Source organism: Artemia sp. Qi Xiang Cuo, chromosome 6 (assembly GCF_049724085.1).
Source record: "Artemia sp. Qi Xiang Cuo chromosome 6, ASM4972408v1, whole genome shotgun sequence".
In the NCBI taxonomy this organism is placed as follows: Eukaryota; Metazoa; Arthropoda; class Branchiopoda; order Anostraca; family Artemiidae; genus Artemia; species Artemia sp. Qi Xiang Cuo.
The window spans coordinates 42,026,600-42,051,254 of NC_142799.1; the positions used below are offsets into that span (position 1 = coordinate 42,026,600).

Below are 24,655 nucleotides of genomic sequence, written 5' to 3' on the forward strand. Positions count from 1 at the left end.
ACATATTCTGAAATTTAATAAGATTCCATTTTCGATATTACTGTCTGTCATTTTCTGGTTAGGTTTTTAATTTTTGGACTTTTTTTTTTAATTTGGTATGTTCATTGATAAAAGAAATATATTAAAAGGCGTGGCCTTTTTTGAAATTCAGATACCAAAAAATTCATTTAGGACAAAGCCCTGCAAATTTTCCAGAATAAAGTGAAAAATTTCTAATGCAAAGAATGGATATCAAAATGGTGCATTCTAGGAAACAATCCGTGTTAAATGCTATAAGCACAATTAAAATTTCATGAAGAACTTTTTGGTTTAACATATGTGGTACCAAAATATCGGTCGCTAACTTTTTAAAGGAAGTGGGCATTGTCAATTCTAAGAACGAAAATATATAAATATTTGTACAAAAAAATTTCCAAGAAAATATATTTTTAATAAAACAGCACAACATCCAAAAAATCCTTGATTAGAACCCAATTTTCAATTTACCCAATGCTTGCATTATTCTGGTCTATAATTCCATTTTTAATTTTTCTTTATATGTATTATATTTAACTTTTCCATTTTTAATTTGTGCTTTATTAGCCCACTAGCAAATTTGCTAGCCGTCTCACAATCTTTTTCAGACCAGACCACTTCACTGGATAGGTTGCTTCACCTCACTCTAATAGCCTTGGTGAGTACCCAGGCTCATTGTCTGGACCGTATAAACTTATTGTTTTGATTAAGCACAAACAAATACCTTAAACCTATTTTGGAGATTGTGTCAATAATTTGACCCCCCAGACTATAAAAAATACATTTAATCCTCTTCCCCTTTCCCAATATTCTCTTGAATTGATGCCACTGATCTCAGGGCCTTAATCTGGCTCCTGTGTCAGCCCAATACCCTATTATTAAATTAATTCATCAGTTAAGACGATTGCACGGACCCAGGTTGAATCTGCCCATGATTCGTCTGGGTTTCTATCAGTAGCCAAACTAGGGCTACACAAATTGCAAATGCAAAATATTGCTAAATTATCGGTCATTTAAAGCGTCTTAAAACAGTACTCTGTGAAAAACTTGAGTCGGCAAAGCGAAAGTAAGACAAATTAAAAGAATTTTGTTTAGGAATTCTAGCAAATTCCCAAGTGTAAAATTTTCCCTGGAAAGTTCAGCCACAGAAAATTCCCTCCTCATGGAAAATTTTCAGCGTGGGAAATCCCCCCGAATCAGAAAATACCCCCCCCCCCCCCGCGAAAAATCTCTGTATACTTTCCAATAACAAATAAAATACGTAAACTATGGGCAAATTTCACAACTTGCAGCCCTTCCCCCAGGAGCTGTGGGGTCATGTTATCCCCAAAGGCATAATTGTTGGACTTTTCAATTATGTTGAACAAAACAGCTATTTCAAAATTTTGATCTGACAACTTCGGAGAAAAATGGACGTGGAAAGGGGGCTAGTTGCCCTTCCATATTTTTGGTCCCTTTGAAAGGGCACTATAACTTTCAATTTTGGTTAGAATAGGCCCTCTCTCAATATTCTAGGACCATTCGTTCGATAGGATCACCCCTAGAAAAACAAAAACAAAAAACAAATGAACATTCATCCGCGATCTTTGTTCTGACAAAAGATATAACATTCCACATTTTTGGAAACAGGAGCTTGACACCTCTCACACTGTGAAGCTCTCTGATACTCTGAATCTGATGATGCAATTTACACTAAGATCCTTTGACAAATATTCTCAGGCTCGTAGCTTTTGATGGGTAACAGTAAACTTGAAGAATGTTATATATTTAAATTCCGCCCAAAAAGTCAATTCTTTTGATATATCTATTAATATTAAAATTCCATATTTTAGAAATTTCGGTTACTCTTGAGCCAAGTCGCTCCTTACACACAGTTCGTTACCTCGAACTATTTGATGAAAATTATAAATTCAAAATCAGATGCAGGTTTAATGCAACTCTTTGTTAGTATCCTGTCAAGGATGGTGGTCAGGTGGCTACTGCACCCACATTTTGGATTTTTTTTTTCAGAAAAATTTGTTTTATTGTCGTCCGATATGGTTTTTGATTCTTCATCTTAAAAAAGCATAGAAATAAAACCTTGATCAGATTTTAAGGAAGAAAAAAATTTCTTGACATAATGAAATTTCTTCTTCATAATGCTTTCTTCTTCTTTCTTCTTATTTTTTTTTCTTTTTTCTTCTGTGTTTAATATGAATATGCATCAGGATGTGTGAAAATGAAGTTTAAAATTTACTTAATAATTTAAGTTATTTTTTAAGTATGTTGAATTAGTTTGTGGTAACCGCCCAGCGCCAGTGCATTTATGTCTTCCCATGGGCGGTTAGCTATGGATCATGTTTAACCAGGTCGTTTTTGTAATAGGTTAATCTAAAAATCTAAAAAAAAAAATATAAAAATATAAAGAAAATAAATTTATTTTATAATTTAGAATGACATTTATGTTGATCAATACTTTGTCCTTTTAATGAAATTGCATTCAAAAGTATAAAAATCTATAGCTAAACAAAAATTTTAAAATGTCAGCGGACAATTCTTGAAGCCACCTGTTTAGTTTTCATGAAAGCTAAAATGACACTCTAAACTAAATGTGAGGGGGGGAAGGGAGCTGAAGGGGGGAGACACACTTCTCATAGTTTTATGATAGCTTATGTTTGTTTGAATTTTGACTTTACTATTTATTTTATAGGACTTACTATACACCCATTTAGCTCGTTTCAGGGGCTATCTTTACTTTTCTAAAAATCAACTGTTTACATAAGCACTTTTGAACTTGATTTCTGTTTGTCTCCAATTGACCTGATAATATTTATGTGCTATTTCTACGATTACTTGTTATCAGGGGCGAATCTACAACATTTCCTTTGAGGAGGGGGAGCAAGAGGAGTCTACTTTCGGACATTCAAGAAGCATGGGCTATATAATAATTTTTTCTCCAAATTAATGGGGGGAGGGAAATTTCCCCCTTTCCCTTGCCCCTCCCAAACGACGCCCCTGCTTGCTATGTTTTTATCTGCATTCTTGTTTCTTACAGACGAACCTATTTCATTAGAATTTCGATTTTATATGAAATTGAGACCAAATTATCATGTCACCCCTTGGGCATTTTTTTCAACCGTTACGATTAAGATTATTACTTTGAATTTGTGCTGTGGAGTGTCAGATTGCCCTCCAACATTTGGTCCTTAAAAGAGGACATTAGGACCCATAATTATTAATCAAATGACCACTTTCCCAGTATTCTACGACCAGCTGCTCTATATGATATTTCCAGAAAAAAAACAGGGAGTAAAATAGATCTACCAGCACTATCGCATTGCCTATATGTTTTTATAAACATAAACGCCGGGATTAAGCACTTTCAAAAGAATTTTTCTTTTCTCGTTGTACGAGAGTTACATTCAGCAGTTGCGTTAAGTCATAATATAACTTTGCTATTTTAAAGCTCTCTTCATCATATATTATTCATCACAATTTTGTTTTCTTTTTTCAAGTGACTTCTTCCATAGCTAAATTGCAACCCTCATAGATTTCAGAAACATGTATAAAATCTTTATAGGATTAAAAATAACAGTACCTAAGGCCAAGAGTGAAAATTATAATATTGATTTTGTCCAGACTGAAAGGCTTATTCAATCGACAGAAAAAAAGAGCTATTCATTTTTTCCAATTACCTTGAGCATAATTGGAAGAGCTTTATTGCCTCTTTCAATTCTTGTTTCAGAATACAACTAGGCTGATGCTTAAACAAGGATGTAATATCAGTTTATTCTCTAAAGGCTCAAATTAGAATTCCAAGTTTCCAGAAATTGGAAAGATTGAAGACCTCCAATTACATCATTTTAACCAGAGCAGCAACGCCCAACTAGGCCATGGAAAATTAATTTAGAAAGTCAATGGAACTTACTGGAAAAGCAACAGCGCTCCGATCTGAAGGCATAGAGAAGGCAAAGTGTAACCAAAATCAGGAGCATTAAGCAAGCAACGATCACACCTACTACTGCTGCCAATGACACAGACTCTGTAAAATAAACAAAATAGTATATACAAAAGGTATTTTCAAACATTGACGAGATATGTAAACTGAAAGGGAGTACTTTCGTTGGGATTACCATCTATACTGAATAGGGTTCGAGCGTCAGCGAAGCAACTAAAAAGAAATCTAAATATTATGCAGCAGAAACCAAACAAAAAGTGGCCTGAAACTGGTATTTTCAACTAATCCTTTCAAATTATTGGCAGTCAAATAGATCTCGTAAAATTTCCTGTCAAAATAGCGTGCCTTCTGACTCCTGTTATTACATCCTGAAAAACTAAACATCTAGCCTACATCTCTCTGAGTCAAATACATTTGCAGAATATCTAGTCTGTATTTAACTGCATCTATATATATATATATATATATATATATATATATATATATATATATATATATATATATATATATATATATATATATATATATATATATATATATATATATATATATATATATATATATATATATATATATATATATATATATATATATATATATATATATATATATATATATATATATATATATATATACATATTAATGTGGAGAGAAACTAACGTATTTACAACATCAATAGACAATGGGTTATTCTTGAACACGGGTCGTCATTTATAATCGAATCATATTCTATGAATGGAATCCCAGGTTTTTAAGTCCTGACAAAATTATAAATTTAAAGCGTTAAAGTAAAATAATTTAAATGTGATACATCTCTAAGGCTAATTAAACTTCAGACCAAATGTTTCGTTAAATTGAACTTCCGTTTAGAGAGATATGGCTTGATATAACCATTGCTCATTTCATTATAGTGTTTAGTTCCCCTCTTAAGTCATAATCTTTTCCAACATTTCTTCTAGGTTCATCGTATGATTTTTATCGGAACCTTTGTTCCAATAAAGTCGCTTTGCTCATTGCTGTAAATACTTCTTAAGTAAGCAACAATTGATAATTATGTATAATTAAATCATGCATCCAATTCATTAGGACACGTATACATTGCTTTTTTTCTCTCACAGCTATCATTCACTGTTTTCTCCCAACTGACAATCTCGTATCTACACCTTACGCGAAATAACCACATCTGTGATCTTATCAATTAAAGTTGCATAACAATAAAATGGGGGGATGTTCTGAAAATGTTTCAAAGAGCCCCCAAGGGAAAATATCTATACCAACGGCATTGATACGAGTGCACTGGGAATTACCAACATTCCTCCGCCCCCCCCCCTAGAAGAAAAATAATATAATAATAAAAAAAAATAAAATAATATAGGAGAGAATAATCTCTCCTTATCTGTTCAGGAGGAATCATTAATATTACTTAAAACTGTAAACTTAATAATTTTAAACACACAATTGCTTTATTTAAATGGCAAGTGTCCCTAACACCCAGCCAATTATCAGTCTGGAAACAATCATTTGATATTATGCAACGAGAAATAATTTCTCCGTAGCATTTTTACAATCAGTATCAGTTGGTTTTCAGATGCTCACAAGAAAGTATGTTTTTTTTAATGAAACCTGAAGCCAAGCGAGTATACCCCACTATATAGATTGTGTAAAGCCAACATATTGCATTAAAAGATGACAGATTTTGTAGGTAGTTTAGTAAGTTTACCCAGTTTTGCCCCAAAACTGAGGGATCAAATCGCCCCTTTGAGGGATTGTGTTTTTTAGGAAGGGGTAAAGGTTATAGGACTTAGAATTTTGTGTTCGAGGAAAGTGGGTAATTTTTTCCTCTGTTCTTTGCTACGCTTAGCTGTTTCTGCTTTACTATGCCTCTATCCAACAGGCTCTTGGGCTATTATTATTTAATTTTCTAATTATTTAATTGAACACTAGACCATCTAGAAAAAACGTACCTTGAGTTAAAAAGAAATACAGAAAAGGAAAAAAACATTTTAAACAGAAAAAAGAAAATTGAATTGACATGTATTTATTAATATTTGAGCAATTTATGGTTAACCTAAGGATGTTTTAATCTATTAATTAAAAAAAAAATTCCACAAAATAAGTTTTTCAAAAAAAAGTAAAGAACTCCATTAAACAAAAAATGAGAAAAAATGAAATCAAATAATCTACCAAGCTCGAAACTACCACAAATCAGCATCGATAAATAAATGAAACCCAAAACGAACAGAAATTACAATAAATAACCGAGTCAAACTCAAAACGAGCAGAAATTAACGTAATTTGGGCGCAAAACCCCTATGCCTTCCCAAGGCCAGAACAAAATTTGCACTTTACTGAAAAAAGTATAAATTTTTTTACTTTTATAACTTTAATAAATCAAATAATTTTAACATTTTGATTACTAAATATCAGTATATGTATATTAAACTGACAATGCACATTCATTTGTATTTTTTCAGTAAAGTGCAAATTTTGTTCTGGCCTTGGGAAGCCATAGGGGTTTTACGCCCAACTTATGTTAATTTCTGCTCGTTTTGAGTTTGACTCGGTTATTTATTATAATTTCTGTTCGTTTTGGGTTTGGGCCGTCCAACCACTTTCGACTATTAAAAAGGGCATCAGCCCTTTCTATTTTCAGTCGAATGAGCCACTTTCGAACTTCCCACGACAACTCCTTCGATGCGAAGTGCCCTGGTCTAAACAACAACAACAAAAAATATTACTAATCACTTTCGACTATTAAAAAGGGCACTAGCCCTTTGAATTGCAAATCGAATGAGCCCTTTTCTGAAGTTTCTACGACAACGCCTTCTATAAAACTTTTTATGCCCCCACGGAATAACTTAAAACCCTTGCCCTTAGGGCTGTGGCGGAGTATCCTCCTCAAAAACATATTTTATATCTGGAAATCAACTACACTGGACAAAATGACTATCTCAACATTTTTATTGGATGTGTTTGGGGGAATGATGGGCGGGGGGGGGGGGCTAGTTGCCCTCCAATCACATTCGACTATTAAAAAGGGCACTAGCCCTTTGAATTTCCAATCGAATGAGCTGTTTTTGAAGTTTCTACAACAAGGCCTTCTATAAAAACCTTATATGCCTCCTGGGTATAACTTCAAACCCTTGCCGTGAGGGTTGTGTGGGAGGGTCCTCCTCAAAAATATATTTTCTATCTGGAAATCAACTAAGCTGAATAAAATGGCTATGTCAAAATTTTGATTGGAGGTGTTTGGGGGAAGGATGGATGTGGGGGGGGGGGGGGGCTACTTGCCCTGCAATCACTTGACAATTAAAAAGGTCACCAGCCCTTTGAATTTCCAATCGAATTAGCCTTTTTTGAAGTTTCTACGACAACGCCTTCTATAAAAACCTTATATACCCCCAGGGCATAACTTAAAACCCTTTCCCTGAGGGTTTTGGTGGAGTGTCCTTCTCAAAAACATATTTTGTATCTGGAAATCAACTAGCCTACGCTAAACAAAATGGCTATCTCATAAATTTTGATTTGATGTGTTTGGGTGAATGACAGACGTGAGAGGGGCTAGTTGCCCTCCAATCACTTTCGACTATTAAAAAGGGCACTAGCTCTTTGAATTTCCAATCATATGAGCCCCTTTTGAAGTTTCTATGACAACGACTTCTATAAAAACTTTATATACCCCAGGACATAACTTAAAACCCTTGCCCTGAGGGTTGTTGGGGAGTGTCCTCCTCAAAAAAATATTTTATATCTGGAAATCAACTACGCTCAACAAAATGGCTATCTCAAAATTTTGATTGGATGTGTTTGGGGGAATTATGGGAGTGGGGGAGGGGCTATTTGCCCTCCAACCACTTTTGAATATTAAGAAGGGCACTAGCCCTTTGAATTTCCAATCGAATGAGCCTGTTTTTAAGTTTCTACGACAACACCTTCTTATAAAAACCTTATAAGCCCCCAGGGTATAACTTAAAACCCTTGCCCTGATAGTTGTGGGGGAGTGTACTCCTAAAAACCATAGTTTCAATCTAGAAATCAACTAGCCTACGCTGAACAAAATGGCTATCTCAAAATTCTGATTGGATGTGTTTGGGGGAATGATGAGCGTGGGGGGGGCGCCTAGTTGCCCTCCAATCACTTTCAACTATTAAAAAGGGCACGAGCCTTTTGAATTTCCAATCGAATGAGGCTTTTTTGAAGTTTCTACGACAACGCCTTCTATAAAAAGCTTATATGCCCCCAGGGTTAAACTTAAAACCCTTACCCTGAGGGTTGTGGGGGAGTGTCCTCTTCAAATACACATTTTCTATGTGGAAATCAACTACGCTGAACAAAATGGCTATCTCACAATTTTGATTGGATGTTTTTGGGTTAATGATGGGCGTGGGGGGGGTCTAGTTGCCCTCCAATCACTTTCGACTATTAAAAAGGGCACTAGCCCTTTGAATTTCTAATCGAATGAGCCTGTTTTGAAGTCTCTACGACAACGCCTTCTATAAAAACCTTATATGCCCCCAGGGCTTAACTTAAAATCCTTGCCTTGAGGGTTGTGGGGGAGTGTCCTCCTCAAATACACATTTTCTATCGGGAAATCAACTACGCTGAACAAAATGGCTATCTCAAAATTTTGATTGGATGTGTTTGGGGGAATGATGGGCGTGAGGGGGGGGGGCTAGTTGCCCCCCAATCACTTTCGGCTATGAAAAAGGGCACTAGACCTTTATATTTCCAATCGAATGAGCCTGTTTTGAAGATTCTACGACAACGCCTTCTATAAAAACCTTATATGCCCCCAGGGCATAACTTAAAACCCTTGCCCTGAGGGTTGTGGGGGAGTCTCCTCCTCAAAAACACATTTTCTATCTTGAAATCAACTACGCTGAGCAAAATCAATATCTCAAAATTTTGATTGGATGTGTTTGGGGGAATGATGGGCGTGGGGGGGGGGGTAGTTGCCCTCCAATCACATTCGAATATTAAAAAGGTCACTAGCCCTTTTAATTTCCAATCGATTGAGCCTCTTTTCAAGTGTCTACGAAAAAGCTTTCAATAAAGACCTTATATGACCCCAGGGCATAACTTACAACCCTTGCCCTGAGGGTTTTGGGGGAGTGTCCTCCTCAAAAACATATTTTCTATTTGGAAATCAATTACACTGAACAAAATGACTATCTAAAAATTTTGATTGGATGTGTTTGGGGGAATGATGGGCGTGGGGGGGGCTAGGTGCCCTCCAATTACTTTTGACAATTAAAAAGGACACTAGCTTTTTGAATTTTCAATCAAACTAGCCTTTTTTGAAGTTTCTACGACAACACCTTCTATAAAAACCTTATATACCCCCAGGACATAACTTAACACCCTGAGGGTTGTGGGGGAGTGTCATCCTCAAAAACACATTTTCTATCTGGAAATCAACTACGCTGAACAAAATGGCTTTCTCAGAATTTTGATTGGATGTGTTGGGGGGAATGATGGACGTGAGGGGGGGTCTAGTTGCCCTCCAATCAGTTTTGAATGTTAAAAAGGGCACTAGAACTCTCGATTTCCAATCGAGTGAACTCCTTTTGAAGTGTCTACGACGACCCCTTCTATACGAAGTTCACTGCTTTAAAGAAAAAAAATTATTAAACTACAGTGTGCCAACATTAATCTTATATGCCTCTAGGACATAACTTGAAACCCTTGCCCCGAGAGCTTTGAGGGAGTTTCGTCCTCAAAAAGATATTTTTTGTCTCGAAATCAGCTACGCTGAACAAAATAACTATCTCAAAATTTTGATTGGATGTGTTTGGGGGAATGATGGGCGTGGGGGGGGGGGGCTAGTTTCCCACCAATCAAATTCGACTATTAAAAATGGCACTATCCCTTTAAATTTCCAATCGATTGAGCCTCTTTTGAAGTTTCTACAATAACGCCTTCAATAAAACCTTATATGCCCCCAGGGCATAATTTAAAACCCTTGCCCTGAGGGTTTTGGGGGAGTGGCCTCCTCAAAAACATATTTTCTATTTGGAAATCAAGTACACTGAACAAAATGACTATCTAAAAATTTTGCTTGGATGTGTTTGGGGGAATGATTGGCGTGAGGGAGGGGGGGGGGGGGCTAGTTGCCCTCCAATCACTTTCGACTATTAAAAAGGGCACTAGAACTCTCGATTTCCAATCGAATGAACCCCTTCTATATGAAGTGCCCTGCTTTAAAGAAAAAAAATAAAATAAACTGTACATTGTGTCAACATTGATCTTATACGCCCTCAGGGCATAACTTAAAACCCTTGCCCCGAGGGTTGTGAGGGAGTGTCCTCCTCAAAAAGATATTTTCTATGTTAAATTCTACAACGCTGAACAAAATGGCTATCTCACAATTTGTATTGGATATAGTTTGGGAAATGATGGGCGTGGGGGGGGGGGGGGCTTGTTGCACTCCAAAACCTTTCGCCGAATGAAAACGGCACTATCCCTTTAAATTTCTAATCGATTGAGCCTCTTTTGAAGTTTCTACAATAACGCCTTCAATAAAACCTTATATGCCCCCAGGGCATAATTTAAAACCCTTGCCCTGAGGGTTTTGGGGGAGTGTCCTCCTCAAAAACATATTTTCTATTTGGAAATCAATTACACTGAACAAAATGACTATCTCAAAATTTTGATTGGATGTGTTTGGGGGAATGATGGGCGTGGGGGGGGGGGCTAGGTGCCCCCCCCCCACGCCCCCCACGCAAATTTTGATTGGTTGTGTTTGAGTAATTGTGGGGCGTGGGAGGGGAGGGATTGTTGCCCTCCAATCACTTTCGACTATTAAAAAGGGCACTAGCCACTCCTTCGATACGAAGTGCCCGGGTATGGAGAAAAAAAAAGTTCAATCAGTACTGTACCTGTGACATGCAATGTCAGCGTAGACAAATCCGATCCCTTTTCGTTTTCGACCGTCAGAGAAAAAAATCGAGAATCTGTTTGTTCCGTCCTCTGAATTCGCAGCCGTGCTTCATAGCAATTGGCCCGCTTTGCCTGCAAAAATATAGTTTTCTGTTTGACGGTAAGATTCATTAGTCTTGTCATTAAGCAAACTTTTCAGTAAAGACTTGTTTCTTGACAAAGTTTATCTCGTCCTCTTGAACACGGACAAATTCTGCCTTCAAAGCTGATTGCAAAACTATTTTGAAATAGAAAACCGTCAAAGAACAAATCGTCTAATGATAGCTTACAAGATTATATAAGTGACAGGGATTTCTCTAGGACTTCAGAGCATCGAAAAAAAAATTATTCTCCTTTCTTCCTAAGGAATGACGCCGTATCCAGGGGGAGGGGTTAGGGTGTTTGTTCACACCCACCTGAAACGACAGTCTGACTCGTAAAAATGTAACAAAAATGAATAAAACAATTTTTTAATGCGATTTTAAAAGTTTTTCTGTAGACCCCGCTTGGAACCCCCCCCCCCCCCCCAACAAAAATCCTGGCTATATCTTTACACACAAGTGGTACCTCAAAGTTAGTAGTTTTTGTATTACTCTCATATGAAAATGATGCCAAATTTAATTGAATGTAATTTGACAACCAAGGAGTGAAAGTGTTGCTGACCAACTTCATTTGTGGGAGGAAAAAAAGATGCCGGTAGAGAAATGTGACTGATCTTCTATTTCTAGAGGTTTACCAAGATGAGTATTACTGACTGGTAACTAGAGCAAATAGATATATCACCTCTGTCAGGTCTAAAGGTTGTATTCGACATTTTCACACTCCCTGACTCAATTCCCAAAAACTATTTGCTTGGCTCGTCTCAAAAGGGGGATCAGTAGGTTAATCTAGAGCAGGGGGATCAAAGTTTGACTGAAGATTCATCAACAAAAATTCTAACTCCGAATTAATATAAATTAAACCATGAAGTAAATTTGCATACCATCAGTTAAAAGCTAATTTGTGTCGGTGTCTAATTAAATAAAGAGTATCATAATGTTAATTGTTAGCTTTTGAATTACACTTTTTAACTTAATTAAATTCGAATACAATGCAGCGGCGAGAACCATCTGCTGTAGGTGGTTCATTAAAATACCATTTGAATTATGACCTTTTGGTTTTTGGTCACATAATTTTGTAATGATTTAAAAGATCATATGCAGGCAAAACTTTTAACCTTTTATTTGCTACATACAACTTGCAATTAAAAAACAACTTAAGTATTTAAAATTATGATTCGTTTATTAGATTCGAGTCTTTAATATTAAGAATTGATGACAGCAAAATAATTTAACTGTCAAAGGAGAAAACAAACTGACAATGAACTGATACTGAAGAACAAGAAGAGAAAACAAAATAAGGATCTTAAAAAAAATAACCGGCTTTAAGTAATATAAAATATCAAACGAGTACCAACAGCGGGGAGAAAAGCTATCAAAAATATTAATCAAATTAGTGTTAACCTTCTTGAATCCAAACGACAAACGAAAAATCCCAATTAATTTAGAGGTCCAGTTTATTCATCCTGTTACAAAACATGCTTATGCTACAAAATAATAAGTTTTTTATTAAAAAAATAGTACACAAAAACTAAAATAAGGCTAGTCATAAAAAGGTCATGATTAAGATAGGAGGGAAAGTTTTAAAAGGGAAGAGTAATCAGATTGCTAAAAATGAGGACATCTATGTAACCATTGACAAAAATAGTATTTAGAAATTGATTAAATTTCATCTATAGGTCTTTGTATAGGGAAAATTGTTGAACTTATTAAGCATTAGGGCAAAGAGCAGGGATAAGGGTTTGGCACTGCTTTTTGTATATATATATATATATATATATATATATATATATATATATATATATATATATATATATATATATATATATATATATATATATATATACCTCTATGCCTAAGAAAACGAAGGGTCAGTTCACCTTGATTATGGCTTCTGCAACATAACGGCCCTGAAGGCCCGCTCCAGCTTCAAGAGTTATATGGCCCCATTGCCAGGTTATTTTACTTGGCTTGGGATCGGAACAGAAAGCCAAACGCAAAATTGCATCTTCACCTTTGGTAACAGTAACATGCTGGTCAGTGAATGGAACAAACTGTGGAGGCCCTGAAAAAACAATAACCTCAATAAATTTATCATTATTCACATATAGACGTATTATAACAACAATTAGTGGCATAGCCCCGAAAAATCTAGATTGTCGCAGTTTTTCCGTGATTCCCTATAGTTTTCTCCCCTTTTGATTTTTTTATTCCACCTTCCCCTCCCCCAAACAAAAATCACAAATATTTATCTGGTTCAAGGAGCCCTTGGCCGTTCTGAAGTTTCAGACATTGACTTCCCGATCAGTTAGTTCTTTTTCTTTTGTAATTTATTAAATGGTTTATAATGGTGTTTTGGGGGTGAAACAACACGACCCCTTCTCCTTCCCAATGAAAAAAACAATGCTAAAAAATTAGATCATTCCGAAAAAGTATAGCTCTTAAAACATTTTTTAACCTTTTGATCGCTTTCGAAAATGGGAAATATAATATTTTAGCAGAAATGCTTTCAACGATCAAATCATTTATTAAAGCTTGAAATTCTAAGTTAAAATAGTCAATTTATCATCAAAGTGAAAGAAAGATGAAAGAGAATAGAAGTTTTAACATTTGCCTATATCATAACTGGCAGCAGCAATAATAGCATTTCATTTCATTCACTATATTCTATGTCACTTCCATTCTTGCCATGGAAATAAATTACACCTTCAGAGACAGCTTTTTAGGGACCCGGAATTTAGGATGTCCCACTGGGAACCAGTAATTGGATGGCTATCCAAAAGCTTCAAAGAATATTTTTTTAGTCTGTTTGCACCTTGTAAACCATACGCATGGATTTTGAAATAGATTTATAGTTTTTTTTAACTCTAACCACGCTATGTGACCTTTTAATTGAAAATGTAAAAATAAATAATTTCTCCGAACTAAGTGACTTGATTGGTTTCTTCATACTCTGTTGGGAATGGCAAAGTACTCAAGTCCATATTAATCTTAAATAGAAAGCTTTTATTCTAATGTATTTTAATCTAATGTATGAATTTGCAGCTGTCCTCTAATTATGGTTGTAAAAAATAAGCGTTTCCATATTTCCCCCCTTCCACCCGGCCTTAAATCGGAATCCTAGATTAGGTTTAACTATGATTCGGCCTTACATAATAATTATTTTCACTTAAATTATGCACAGCTTGGTTCTTGTGCTGAAATCCATGGATTAGAGCTTGTTCGAGGCAATAAAGGACAAAATAACAGCAGAAAAACGGTATATAGAATCAAGAGTTCCACTTCAGTTCCAATTCTTTCCTTTTAATACAATTCATTTTGCAATAATAACATGATTCTGGTAGCAAGCTTTATAATTATTCACACTGAATATAGAAAAAGAAAATTCATGGACAACTCTGATGCCTGAAGAGTAAATAAAAGAGAAGAAAAAATTCTTTCTTTCCCTACAGTATTAGATTTTTTCCTCCAAAGGAGTGTCACTCTTCCAACCACATTGTAAACCCAATTCAATAGTATATTGGCACGTCTTTGAAAAACTAATAAATCTTAGTGAATAGGTCCCTTGGGTACAGGGAATTTCTTAAGGTTGGTGCACAAAACTTGGAAAATTAATCTTAAGCTTAGCGACCAGAAAATATGTAATCTGTAAGGAATTCCATTTACAGACAATTGCTTCAAAGAAATTTATGTGTAAATAAAATCCATTTCTGAAGTAGAAAGGAAAGATCAAAATGATCAAATAGTTTCTGTGATTGCTGTCAGTAGAGTTTTGAGTCTTCTCTTAAGGAATTTGCTTCTTTGTTACATATTTTACGTCTACAATTCCATCCTTCTGAAAATAAAAGCGATCTAGGAAACTTCATTCGCATGAATTTGTTTCATGTCATATTAATTTTGACACCCATTTGATGAGTTGCTTTTGTTTAAGTTGGTGTATTTTCTCATGGTTTCGCACATTAAATGAATTAAATAACCTTGTTTTGCTTTTAGTGCCTTGAATTGTGTTGCTAGAAATAAGAATAGTATGTCAGCAGTTCTGGCAGCGCGGGGGATGCCTTTTGGGCCGCGTCTTATCCTGAACTCTTGAGATTTTTATTATCCTATTAGCATTAATTATTTTAAAAGCAATTGCAGCTCCTCTGAAAGAGCTTTAAGATTGCCCCCGGGATTACTTCTCCGGGAAATCTATTCCACGTGTCAACTGATCAATGGGTAAAGGTTTTTATTTTTTAAAAAGACTGGCTACAAGTGTCGTAATGAAGGCAATGAGTGTTGGTGAGATTAGGACTAGTTGTTCTTATTGCTCAAAAATTAAGGTTAATGTAATAATCTTGCTCAGTACATTTGTTATATGTCATACGTCTACGGCTCTAGGAAAAACTAATTAATGGAAAACTTGTTTTTATATATATATATATATATATATATATATATATATATATATATATATATATATATATATATATATATATATATATATATATATATATATATATATATATATACATATTTGAAAGTGAAGAAAAAAGACACTTGCGGTTAGAAGACAAGTGACAGCGAGAATCAGAGCGTGTCAAAAAAGAAAGTGAAGAACAAAGAATTGCGCGCTTAGAAGACATGTGACAACCGAAGGAGTGTCAGAACGAATTAAAAATTAAAGTAAAGAAGAAACAATTGCGCGGTTAGCTGACAAGTGACATCGAGAATCATAACAAGTCAAAGAGGAAACTGAAGAAGAAAGAAATATAAGGCTAGAAGAACAACGCCGTATCACCGAGTTACTCGTGATAATCGTCACGTCACGACATATAATGCTTATATCCTCAAAAAATTTCAATGTTACATCAATGTCGAATATGTTGGCAGTATAGGTCTGGTAAAGTATTTATATAAATATATATACAAAGGAGATGATTGGGCTTCAATAACGATTATTAAAAATCAACGGTGTTTGGTTTACAATGAAGCCGACAACTATGCGGAAGGACGCTGCATTACATCAACTGAAGTATGCTAGCGACTGTTTAGTTACGATATACTAAAAAGGATGCATGTCGTTCAACATTTAAGTAGTCGTTCACCTGGACAATACCGAATGTTAGATATCAGCCAAGCCTAGAAGATTCGGTAAATATTGGAACACAAGGTTCCATACTGGAAAGCGTATTCTTGACACAGCAAGGCGTTGAAACAAATGAAAAACCAGCAATTTCTGTGTTATTGGGAATAGCCAGAATACATTTAATTTGGATGGAAAAACGAGTACACGGGAACCACGAATCCGTCAGTTGCGTGTCAGTTGGTCGAATTCACAACGTAAATTTTTATAGCTCATCCAGAGTGATTCTATTTCCGAGTACTTCGCTATCTTGTGAAGAATACAACAAGTTTTGAAGATCTCAAAACTGTTAATAACATTCTTTATGCCACCTACAGACAAGCATGCCTAACTCATGGCCTTGAATTCGACGACAAATAGTGGTTTGATGCCGTAAAAGCATACTCTTGGCACAGATTCTCGTTTTCGGAATCCAAAGATTCTCGGATCCAAAAGGTCTTTGGGAAAGATTCAAAAATCAGTTACAAGGGCTTTTATTCGGCAAGCAATACGGATTAATATATTTGAAAACACTACAATTGAACGTGATTATCGTATTATCGCATCTAAATTAAGTACGATGGCAATAGAAGGTCAAAACTTTAGTTTTTAGGTGTGGAACGATATAGAATGGACAACACTAAGACCTATAAAAGTGACCAAAACCTGGATTTTCTAGATTCTAGTGAGTCAGCTGCTGCTGAAGATAGTATGTATGGGCTTCTGCAAGGAAAACAGATTGAAGCTGGTGATAGTATTTTACAAAATTCGTAAAGTAAAACGTATGGATTATACAGGAATATAATCGACTTTATTGCCATTTGGACTAACAATACATAAGACCTTCTGCTTGAAAGTTCTCCTTTCCTCAGATTCAATTTCCAGCATAAGACCTGGTTCAAACAAAGCTTTATAATTGGCTCAAGTGGAAGTTTTCCCACTTGACGAAATCCAATGCTACCCAAGAATGGCTTGCAAAATATGAATCAATTGTTGCAGTCCATTGCAAATCCAAACTTGCCATTTGGAGGGAAAATTTTAGTTCCTGGAGGTAACTTTCGACAGGATTCACTAGTTCAATTCCGAAGCAAACACAGTGAAATACTTCAATAGTCAATAAAAAAAAAGTCTCATTTGGAAGTATTTCAAGCATATTTTCTTAGAAAAGAAATATGGGGTCCATCTTGAACAAGAAGATTTTGCAAAGTCCATCCTCGACCCGGGAAATGGAAATCTTCCCAAAAATGACTTCAATGAAATTGAACTACCTGATGATATATTTTCCATTGGTAATTTATTTGAGGTAATTGAAGAATGTCTGTCAAGTTAAAAATTCAATTTAATGAAGGATCGCATTATTTAAGCTTCGCTCAACAAAGAAGTTAGTAAAATAAATGAGAAAATTATGGGCCGCCTTCCAGGAAAATACAAATCTTATAAAAGTTATAATTCTGTAAAAGGGAAAGGAGGAACTGACCAAAGGTCAACTTGGATGTACTTTTACTTTATCTATTGTAAAAAGTTTCTGAAATAAAAAGCATGCGAGACGGGCTAATATTTTTTAACTGAAAGAAAAATCACCACTGTTTATGTTCTTTTTAATAAAAACTATTTATTTTAAAGAATATTTTGAAAAGTGCGTGATATGCTGAATTTCAGGAAACCTATAGTTCAAGTTAGTGTCAGATAAAAGAATTAACTATAATGAAGCTATATTTGACGCAAGTTCTAGGAGGCAAAATGGAATACAAGAATGCAGGAATACTTTAAAACGAATACAAAATGGATACTGGGATATCTCAGGCATAATTTGGATTTATTAAAATTTGCTCCATAAGCATGGTATTTGAATTTGTTAGGCCTCTGACAAAGACTGAGCTTTAGTTTTGGACTTAACATCAAGAAATTAACTTTTATTTATGTATATCTTTTTTTCCTATAGGCCAAGGATGTCCCACCTTTTTAGTCTGTGGGAGATCAAACGTTCCTAAAATAAAGCTTAATAAACTGAAACTTATCATATTGCAGTCCTAAGAAAAACTATGAGCTCCTATATATATATATATATATATATATATATATATATATATAATAAAAAAACAAAAACAAAAAGCCATTATTTGAACCAGAGCTCAGCCTAAATACACATTAAAGAGAAAAAACATGTTATTTTTAAATGAACATTAAAATTTAAGACGAGCAGAAATTTGTTGTCCCAATTCTTTAAAAACGACTGTTAAAGCACAAATGCCGCTAAATATGAAAAAGGAGTGATTTTAATTTAAATAAATTCGATTCGATCACTCCTTGGTCTAAGCAAACAAACAAATAAACACACATCTGTTGTCTTTCTCAGGAAAAATGCAAAATTCCGCGATTTGAAGATAATAGCTTGAAAACTTTGAAACACGGATTTCTGATATGCTAAATTTGATGGTATAATTTTCATCAAGATCATTCCCCCTCTTTTTGGAAGGTGGGTGCTGGGGATGTTTAATTGCTAAAGTACATAATAAGGTTTTGATTTACTAACTACTATACTTCGGAAAGGTTGACAGGAAATATTCAAAATTTAAGATTTCTTTAAACTATAAATAAAAAACCGAAAAAAATTATGAAGAGAAATTTTTAGAAATTTAATCCTTAATAGCAATACTAATAGAAGGGTACATTGTATCCGAAAGATTAGCGGCCTACAGAGACGTCAATGGCATACTTTCTTCCTTCTTTCTCCCTCGAGATTCATTTAAATATCCTACTGAATCTGGATAATAGAGAATTATACAAACTAGAAACATTTTTGAACTGACATTCTATTAGCTATGTCTCGTGTTTATATTTTCCAGGACAATGAGCTCGAAGTTAAGTTTCTTTTCATGCAGTTCCAGTAAGATCATAAAGAAAGTTTTTGAGTTCCTTCCAGACGCATTTAATTTCCAAAACCAAGATATGTCACAGACTTGTATACTAGAAAGTCAGTAGCTCTTAATAGTTGTGTTTTAATAGCTATGGAGTCCTTTGTACAAGACAAATAAGTCTTATGAAAAGAAAATGAAAAGCTGACAGAAAATTTATTATTCCTAAGATGGCTATGCAGTCAACGGAAGATCGGGAGATTGCAGTTATTTCGAAAATACATTTAGTTTTACCAAGAAGAAAAAAAAAATTATTTTAATAATCCACACTCTTTGCTTGACTTCTATTTTCTTCTGTCATATAAATAAAACAATAGTGCAAAAAAGAAAGTAAAAGGAAACAATATCCATGTTAGGCCAAATTGAAAAATTAGGTGATCATTTGCGTGGTCACAGCGATTATGTAACTTTTATCAATGTCGGAAGCACCCACGAAAAGTAATTTCTAGAAGAAAGTGTATTTGAGTTCTCAAAAAAGGGTAAACCCCCCCCCTCCTCATAAAAAGAGTGATTTGATCTAGGTAAATATCAAACTAATGGAATCTTCTACTTGTAAAACTCCAAGGTGTTTTTTATTACGCTCTACTCAAATAATGAAAAAAATTATGTTTTTACTATTGCATGGTTTCACTTCGTTTGTTTTTACCTATTCATAAGCTTATAAGGAACACAAATCAATCTTAAGAAGAAGAGGCTAACCCCTCTTCCTCAACCACTACTCTTTATACTACCACTATTAGCTTACTGCAGCACCTGGCTGGCTGAGACCAGTACAGCAGCGCACACTCTTCTATCACCCAATATATTCAAAGCTTCGCTCTTTACCCCTTACCATTAAGTTCCCATTTCCTTTGAATCCTTCCTTTCGACATCTGCTTTTCGTTTGGTTCATACGGGTGACCAAAAAGCACAGTCTTTGGTAATCAGTCATCCTTCATTTATAAATTTGTCTAGCCATCTTAACCTTTATTTCATTACAGCCCTAGAAAGTAAGACTGACCTACATTTTTCGTACAGCTTATTGTTTGATGCACATACAGCCTATTTAAGTAACCCAGACCCTCAAAAATTTTGAAAATCCGTTTGTTTCGCTAACTTTTTATCCGTGTCACTCAAACCATCTGCATAATCTAAGTCTATTAGAGTTTTAGCTTCCCGTTTTATACTATGATCTCCCATAGCCCTTGCTGTGTCTCTTAGGAAAAAGTCCATCAAACTAATCCATATTAACGGGGACAGGACACAACCCCGCTTAACTCCTGATCCCACACTGAACCAACTATTAACCTCACTTCCTACCTCTACTGCAGTAACCTTATGCTCGTACATACCACTAATCGCTTTAATGTGCTTATCAAGTAGACCATACAAGCATAGGACCTTCACTGAAGCTTTTCTATCAACTAAGCCACATTTTTCTTCATAATCTTTAAAACTGAAAATCAAAGGGGTCTAATAGTTCAGATACTTCTCGAAATTATTAGTTTACGAATGGAAATTTGGTAGACGCATCCTCTCCCTTTCCTAAAACCACCCATAAAACATTGTCCTTCCCTCATATACAGCGTCTCTTAGTCTTAAAAAGTTCCATCATGCTATGCAATTTGCTTCCCAAAGAAATCAAGCTACTGCCTGTGTAATTACCATAATCTGTTTTATCACATTTCTTATTAAGGTGTTTGATTAAAGTTTTATTAGAATAACTAGAAACATCTCCTTTTATAAAATTCATAATCATAATTTTCAGCAATGTATCTCTAACTTTGTAGCGACCATATTAAAAAAAAACTCATTTACAGGCAATCAGTACCTGAGGCCTTATCATTTTTCAATCCCTTTAGCCTCTAGCTCCTCCTTGCAAAAAAACTTCCTTCACCTTCGAACTGTCAAAAACTTTTTAGTCTTTTCTATATCATTTCCTTAAGCTTTATGACGGTTTAAAACATTCTCAAAATGCTCTGGCCATCTCTATTTAACCCTTTCCTTTCTGCTAAGAGGAACTCCATTATTGTTATGCCAACTGGCTGCCTCTTACATATCCTTGGCAGTTCAATCCATAGCCTTCCTTTCACATCTCCTTAATTCCCGCCTTTATGGATTCTCTATTTTCTGTATATTCTCTTTAATCTCGTACGAAATATCACTCAGAAACTTCTTGTACAAAAACCTTCTCTCTGCTTGCAAGTTTAAAGCGTTTCCTTTAATAGTCCTAGCTGCATTCAGAACTTCCCTCCCTAAGACATCTTTTACTACTTCAGACTATTTTCCTAGAATAAAAAATCAAAAAAAAAATCAGAAGAATCACCCATTAGTTAAGATCCAGTGCAATATTGTGTCGTTTACTAGGCTTTAATTTCCTCGAGGGGGGACACTTATCAAGATCACACTGCAGGGTTGTTTGCTGTAACGGTTCTGCTTACGTAAACTCGTCAAAGATCCACCCTGAAACCATTATGAGCCCATCTAAGCAGGGTTTATCTTCAGGGTACAGAGAAGGAGGAAGGATCTTATGACAGAGTGGAATCCCCAAACAATCTTACAATTTCAGGACGACTAAAGCCTTTTATACCCAGCCTTTTCTCAACAGTGCATATATCTAAACACTTATAACCATACGACTTATATAGTCTGATGATAGTTTCCAGTATAAGTATTTACCTACTGTTTTTCAAAAGATTTGAAATACATATTCTACCGTTTCCAGGTATACTGAAAATCTACTTTTCGAAGAAAACCAGCTAAAATGAGTAGTCTACTAGAGTTCTTGAAATGAGGTGATAAACAGTACGCGTTCGAGAATCCGAATTATTCACTTTTAAAGTGCGTAAAGAGGAGGAGAGTTGACGAAAGAGGGGGGGGGGGGCGAGCTTCCTCGTACTTAGGATAATTTTCTTATTTAATTTATAGCTTTACTTTTCTGCTTTCTAGTGAAAATACAAAGCTTTTCCATTTAAATTACCCATGATTAACCTCTGTTACAGGTACAAAAGGAAAAGAAGTTTGTTTCTAATGGAAAAAATAAAAATGAATTAGGGAGAGGAGGGGGTAAACACCAATATAAGTTTTTTAAGTCACAATTTTAAATATTCTTAATGGTTGAAGGAGGGGAGAGACGTCCAAAAAATTTAGCTCTAGTGGGATATCCCTCCGGCCCTTACACATTTGTCCAGGTAGACATACGAATCTAATATTTTATTTCTTGCCCAAAATATATCTGCAACAAGGGAGGACCTGCCATCCCCTTAATATCCACATTGTAAACTTAGTCCATATATTTTTTTTTTAATTGAGAAAAGCTGTATGGTTACCCTCCCCCTCTTTATTAATCAGAAGGACCCTTCACTAATAGTCAGGAAACTTAGGTCTAAGAATGCACTTTTTGAGCATTCAGGGGCCCCTTTGCCCCCAAAAGAGCTCAACCCAATGTTTAGGATAATGTTTAGCTAGTCCTTAACTGAAAGCATTTTAGAGTACAACTAATATAGCTAGTTGGTAATGGCAGGTGTTTTATTTACCGATTGCTGTTCAAAACGTTTGAACTGAAAATTTGATAGGCTAGATAATGCGAATAAACAAGCACTTCAATTCTTGAGGCATTGCGAAAAAGGAAAAAAACTGTCAGATCTCTATTGTATTAGAAAATTTTTCCTTGAAGCGTTGGGAAGAAAAAGCGAAACTGAGCGTAAAGATTGAGTGGCGGAACTTCAATATATGCTAATAAAATAGCTTTGCTGAACTACTCTTTGGTAATCCGCTGATATCCAATTTGAAAAAAGCTTACGTCATTTTCCCTACGCACTTTTATATTATTAAAAAAGTAAAAACCTCAAAACCATCTAATATCACAGTCACAGTAACCCAAATGCAATTGCTAAAAAAGAAAAAACCATTGAGTATTCAATTGACGAGGGCAAGAAAAAAGAACAGCCAAAAGTAGAAAAAACTTAAGGCCGAAGCTGTAGAAGCATTAGTAAATGCTAAAGCAGCAGGTGGGGCTTGAAGGGAACGCAATCTATGTTTTCTCAAGTTTGAGTTTTAATACCGCTTACTTTCATTTGGAATGAAAATTTACGGTTTTAATTGAATTTCAGAACCTTTTTAATATCATGTTTCGGGTTTTTCAGGGAGTTTGCTCAAAAACACAGTTTTGGTATCCATATGTCTTATTGGAATAACTATTTTGATTTTCAAACTCACATCATATTTTGTCATGTTGGGAACCCGGGCAACAAAGGCAAGGAGCCAGCCTTGTAACTCTCCAGTCCCTTTAAACTTATAAAAAAACAGCAAAACTCGGAATTTCTGTTTGAAATGGACATTTTTTTTACTCGAGGAGTCCTCATAAAGCAGTTTTGTCGGGATACCGGGAGAAGGAGGGAAAAGAGCGCTTTAAATGCAGCGCTAAATCTGTTCATAATGTTCAAGTCGTAAGGTTAATGTAAGCTTATCTTTCACCTAAAGTTTATGAATTAGCCCTTGGGTCAAGAATAGTTAATTGAATAATGTATTCTCTTGCACAAAAAGGGTAAGACTCTTGATTTACAAACTTGTCTCAGATAAAATTGCTGTGTGATCGAAATTCCAAAAAGTCATAACATTCTCCCCTTTCAATGCAATCCGCTAACAAATATTTTGCTTGAAATATATTTATTTGCATTGGGAGGGTTTTTTCCCCTCGAAATGTCGTTTAAAAAACTTAAAATATTTGTAAGATCCTGATTTCAAAGATGTATAACAAGTATTCGGCCCTTGCACCCAGGACTGCACGGTTTACTCTGTTTTCGGAGGCAAATTTTCATATCTTGATCTGTTCAATAAAAACAGCTACCTTAAATTTTTAGGCGACGCCATCTTGGGCCATCATCTGCTCTGCAGGTGACAGATAGCACGGAAGGAAGCTTAGATGGCTGCCTATCACGTTTAACTCTTAAAATGGGCACTAGAAATCGCAATTCCTGTTCAAATTACACCCCTCCTGAAATTCTGTACACACACATTTCAATGGATTTGGCAGAGATTCAGAAGTCAAGTCAGAAAGATTTCAATAGCTGATGCCTATTAGCCATAATCATAATTCTAGTTACTTTCCTTTCATCAGTTTCCATGGCAAGGTTAATTCTGCTTCCTGTACTCGTTTAGAACATTGCAATTACTAAAGGCGTTAAATCCCTTTCCAATCACTTATGATGCTTATGAATAGGTCTTGCTAATTAAAAAAATATATACAAGATGAGCTAAAATATTGTCATGGAAACAAAAGTGTATCTATAACCTTAAATTAAATTTGATTAAAAACGGATAAGAGAGCATATAAGGGGCTTAAATGGTAGGGAATTAAGGTTCAAAAGAACAAAAAGTACAAACATCTGTATTTACAATTCAGTTTTCAGTTATTCCAATTGCGACTCAATTCTACACCACATTCTTTTACATTTAAAAACATTTGTGACATCGAGAAGAAGCTATAATGATGTAAAGAAAATCACTACCATAAAAGAAAATGATCCATAGCCCGAAAACAGCGAAAGAGAAAAAGCAACTACAACACCACTCTTTTATAACTAACTCAAAAATAAAAATAAAACTAATTTTTAAAAGATCAGTCAATACAAATATAAAAAAGAAAAAATCATAAGAAAGCCATAAAGACTAAAAATACAAAAATATCACG

At 35.0% G+C, this 24,655-nt stretch overlaps 1 protein-coding gene across 2 annotated transcripts in view; it reads right to left on the reverse strand.

Annotated features, from left to right (window-relative positions):
• Positions 1-24,655, reverse strand: part of LOC148951245 (kin of IRRE-like protein 3) — a 114,343-nt gene that overhangs the window by 11,799 nt on the left and 77,889 nt on the right. For both annotated transcript variants that reach the window (XM_089090195.1, XM_089090194.1), the window contains exons 9-11: positions 12,849-13,033; positions 10,831-10,963; positions 3,923-4,036 (exon numbers count right to left, since the gene is read on the reverse strand). In XM_089090195.1, coding sequence (XP_088946321.1) covers positions 3,923-4,036; positions 10,831-10,963; positions 12,849-13,033 — 432 coding nt within the window. The remainder of the gene's footprint in view (positions 1-3,922; positions 4,037-10,830; positions 10,964-12,848; positions 13,034-24,655) is intronic.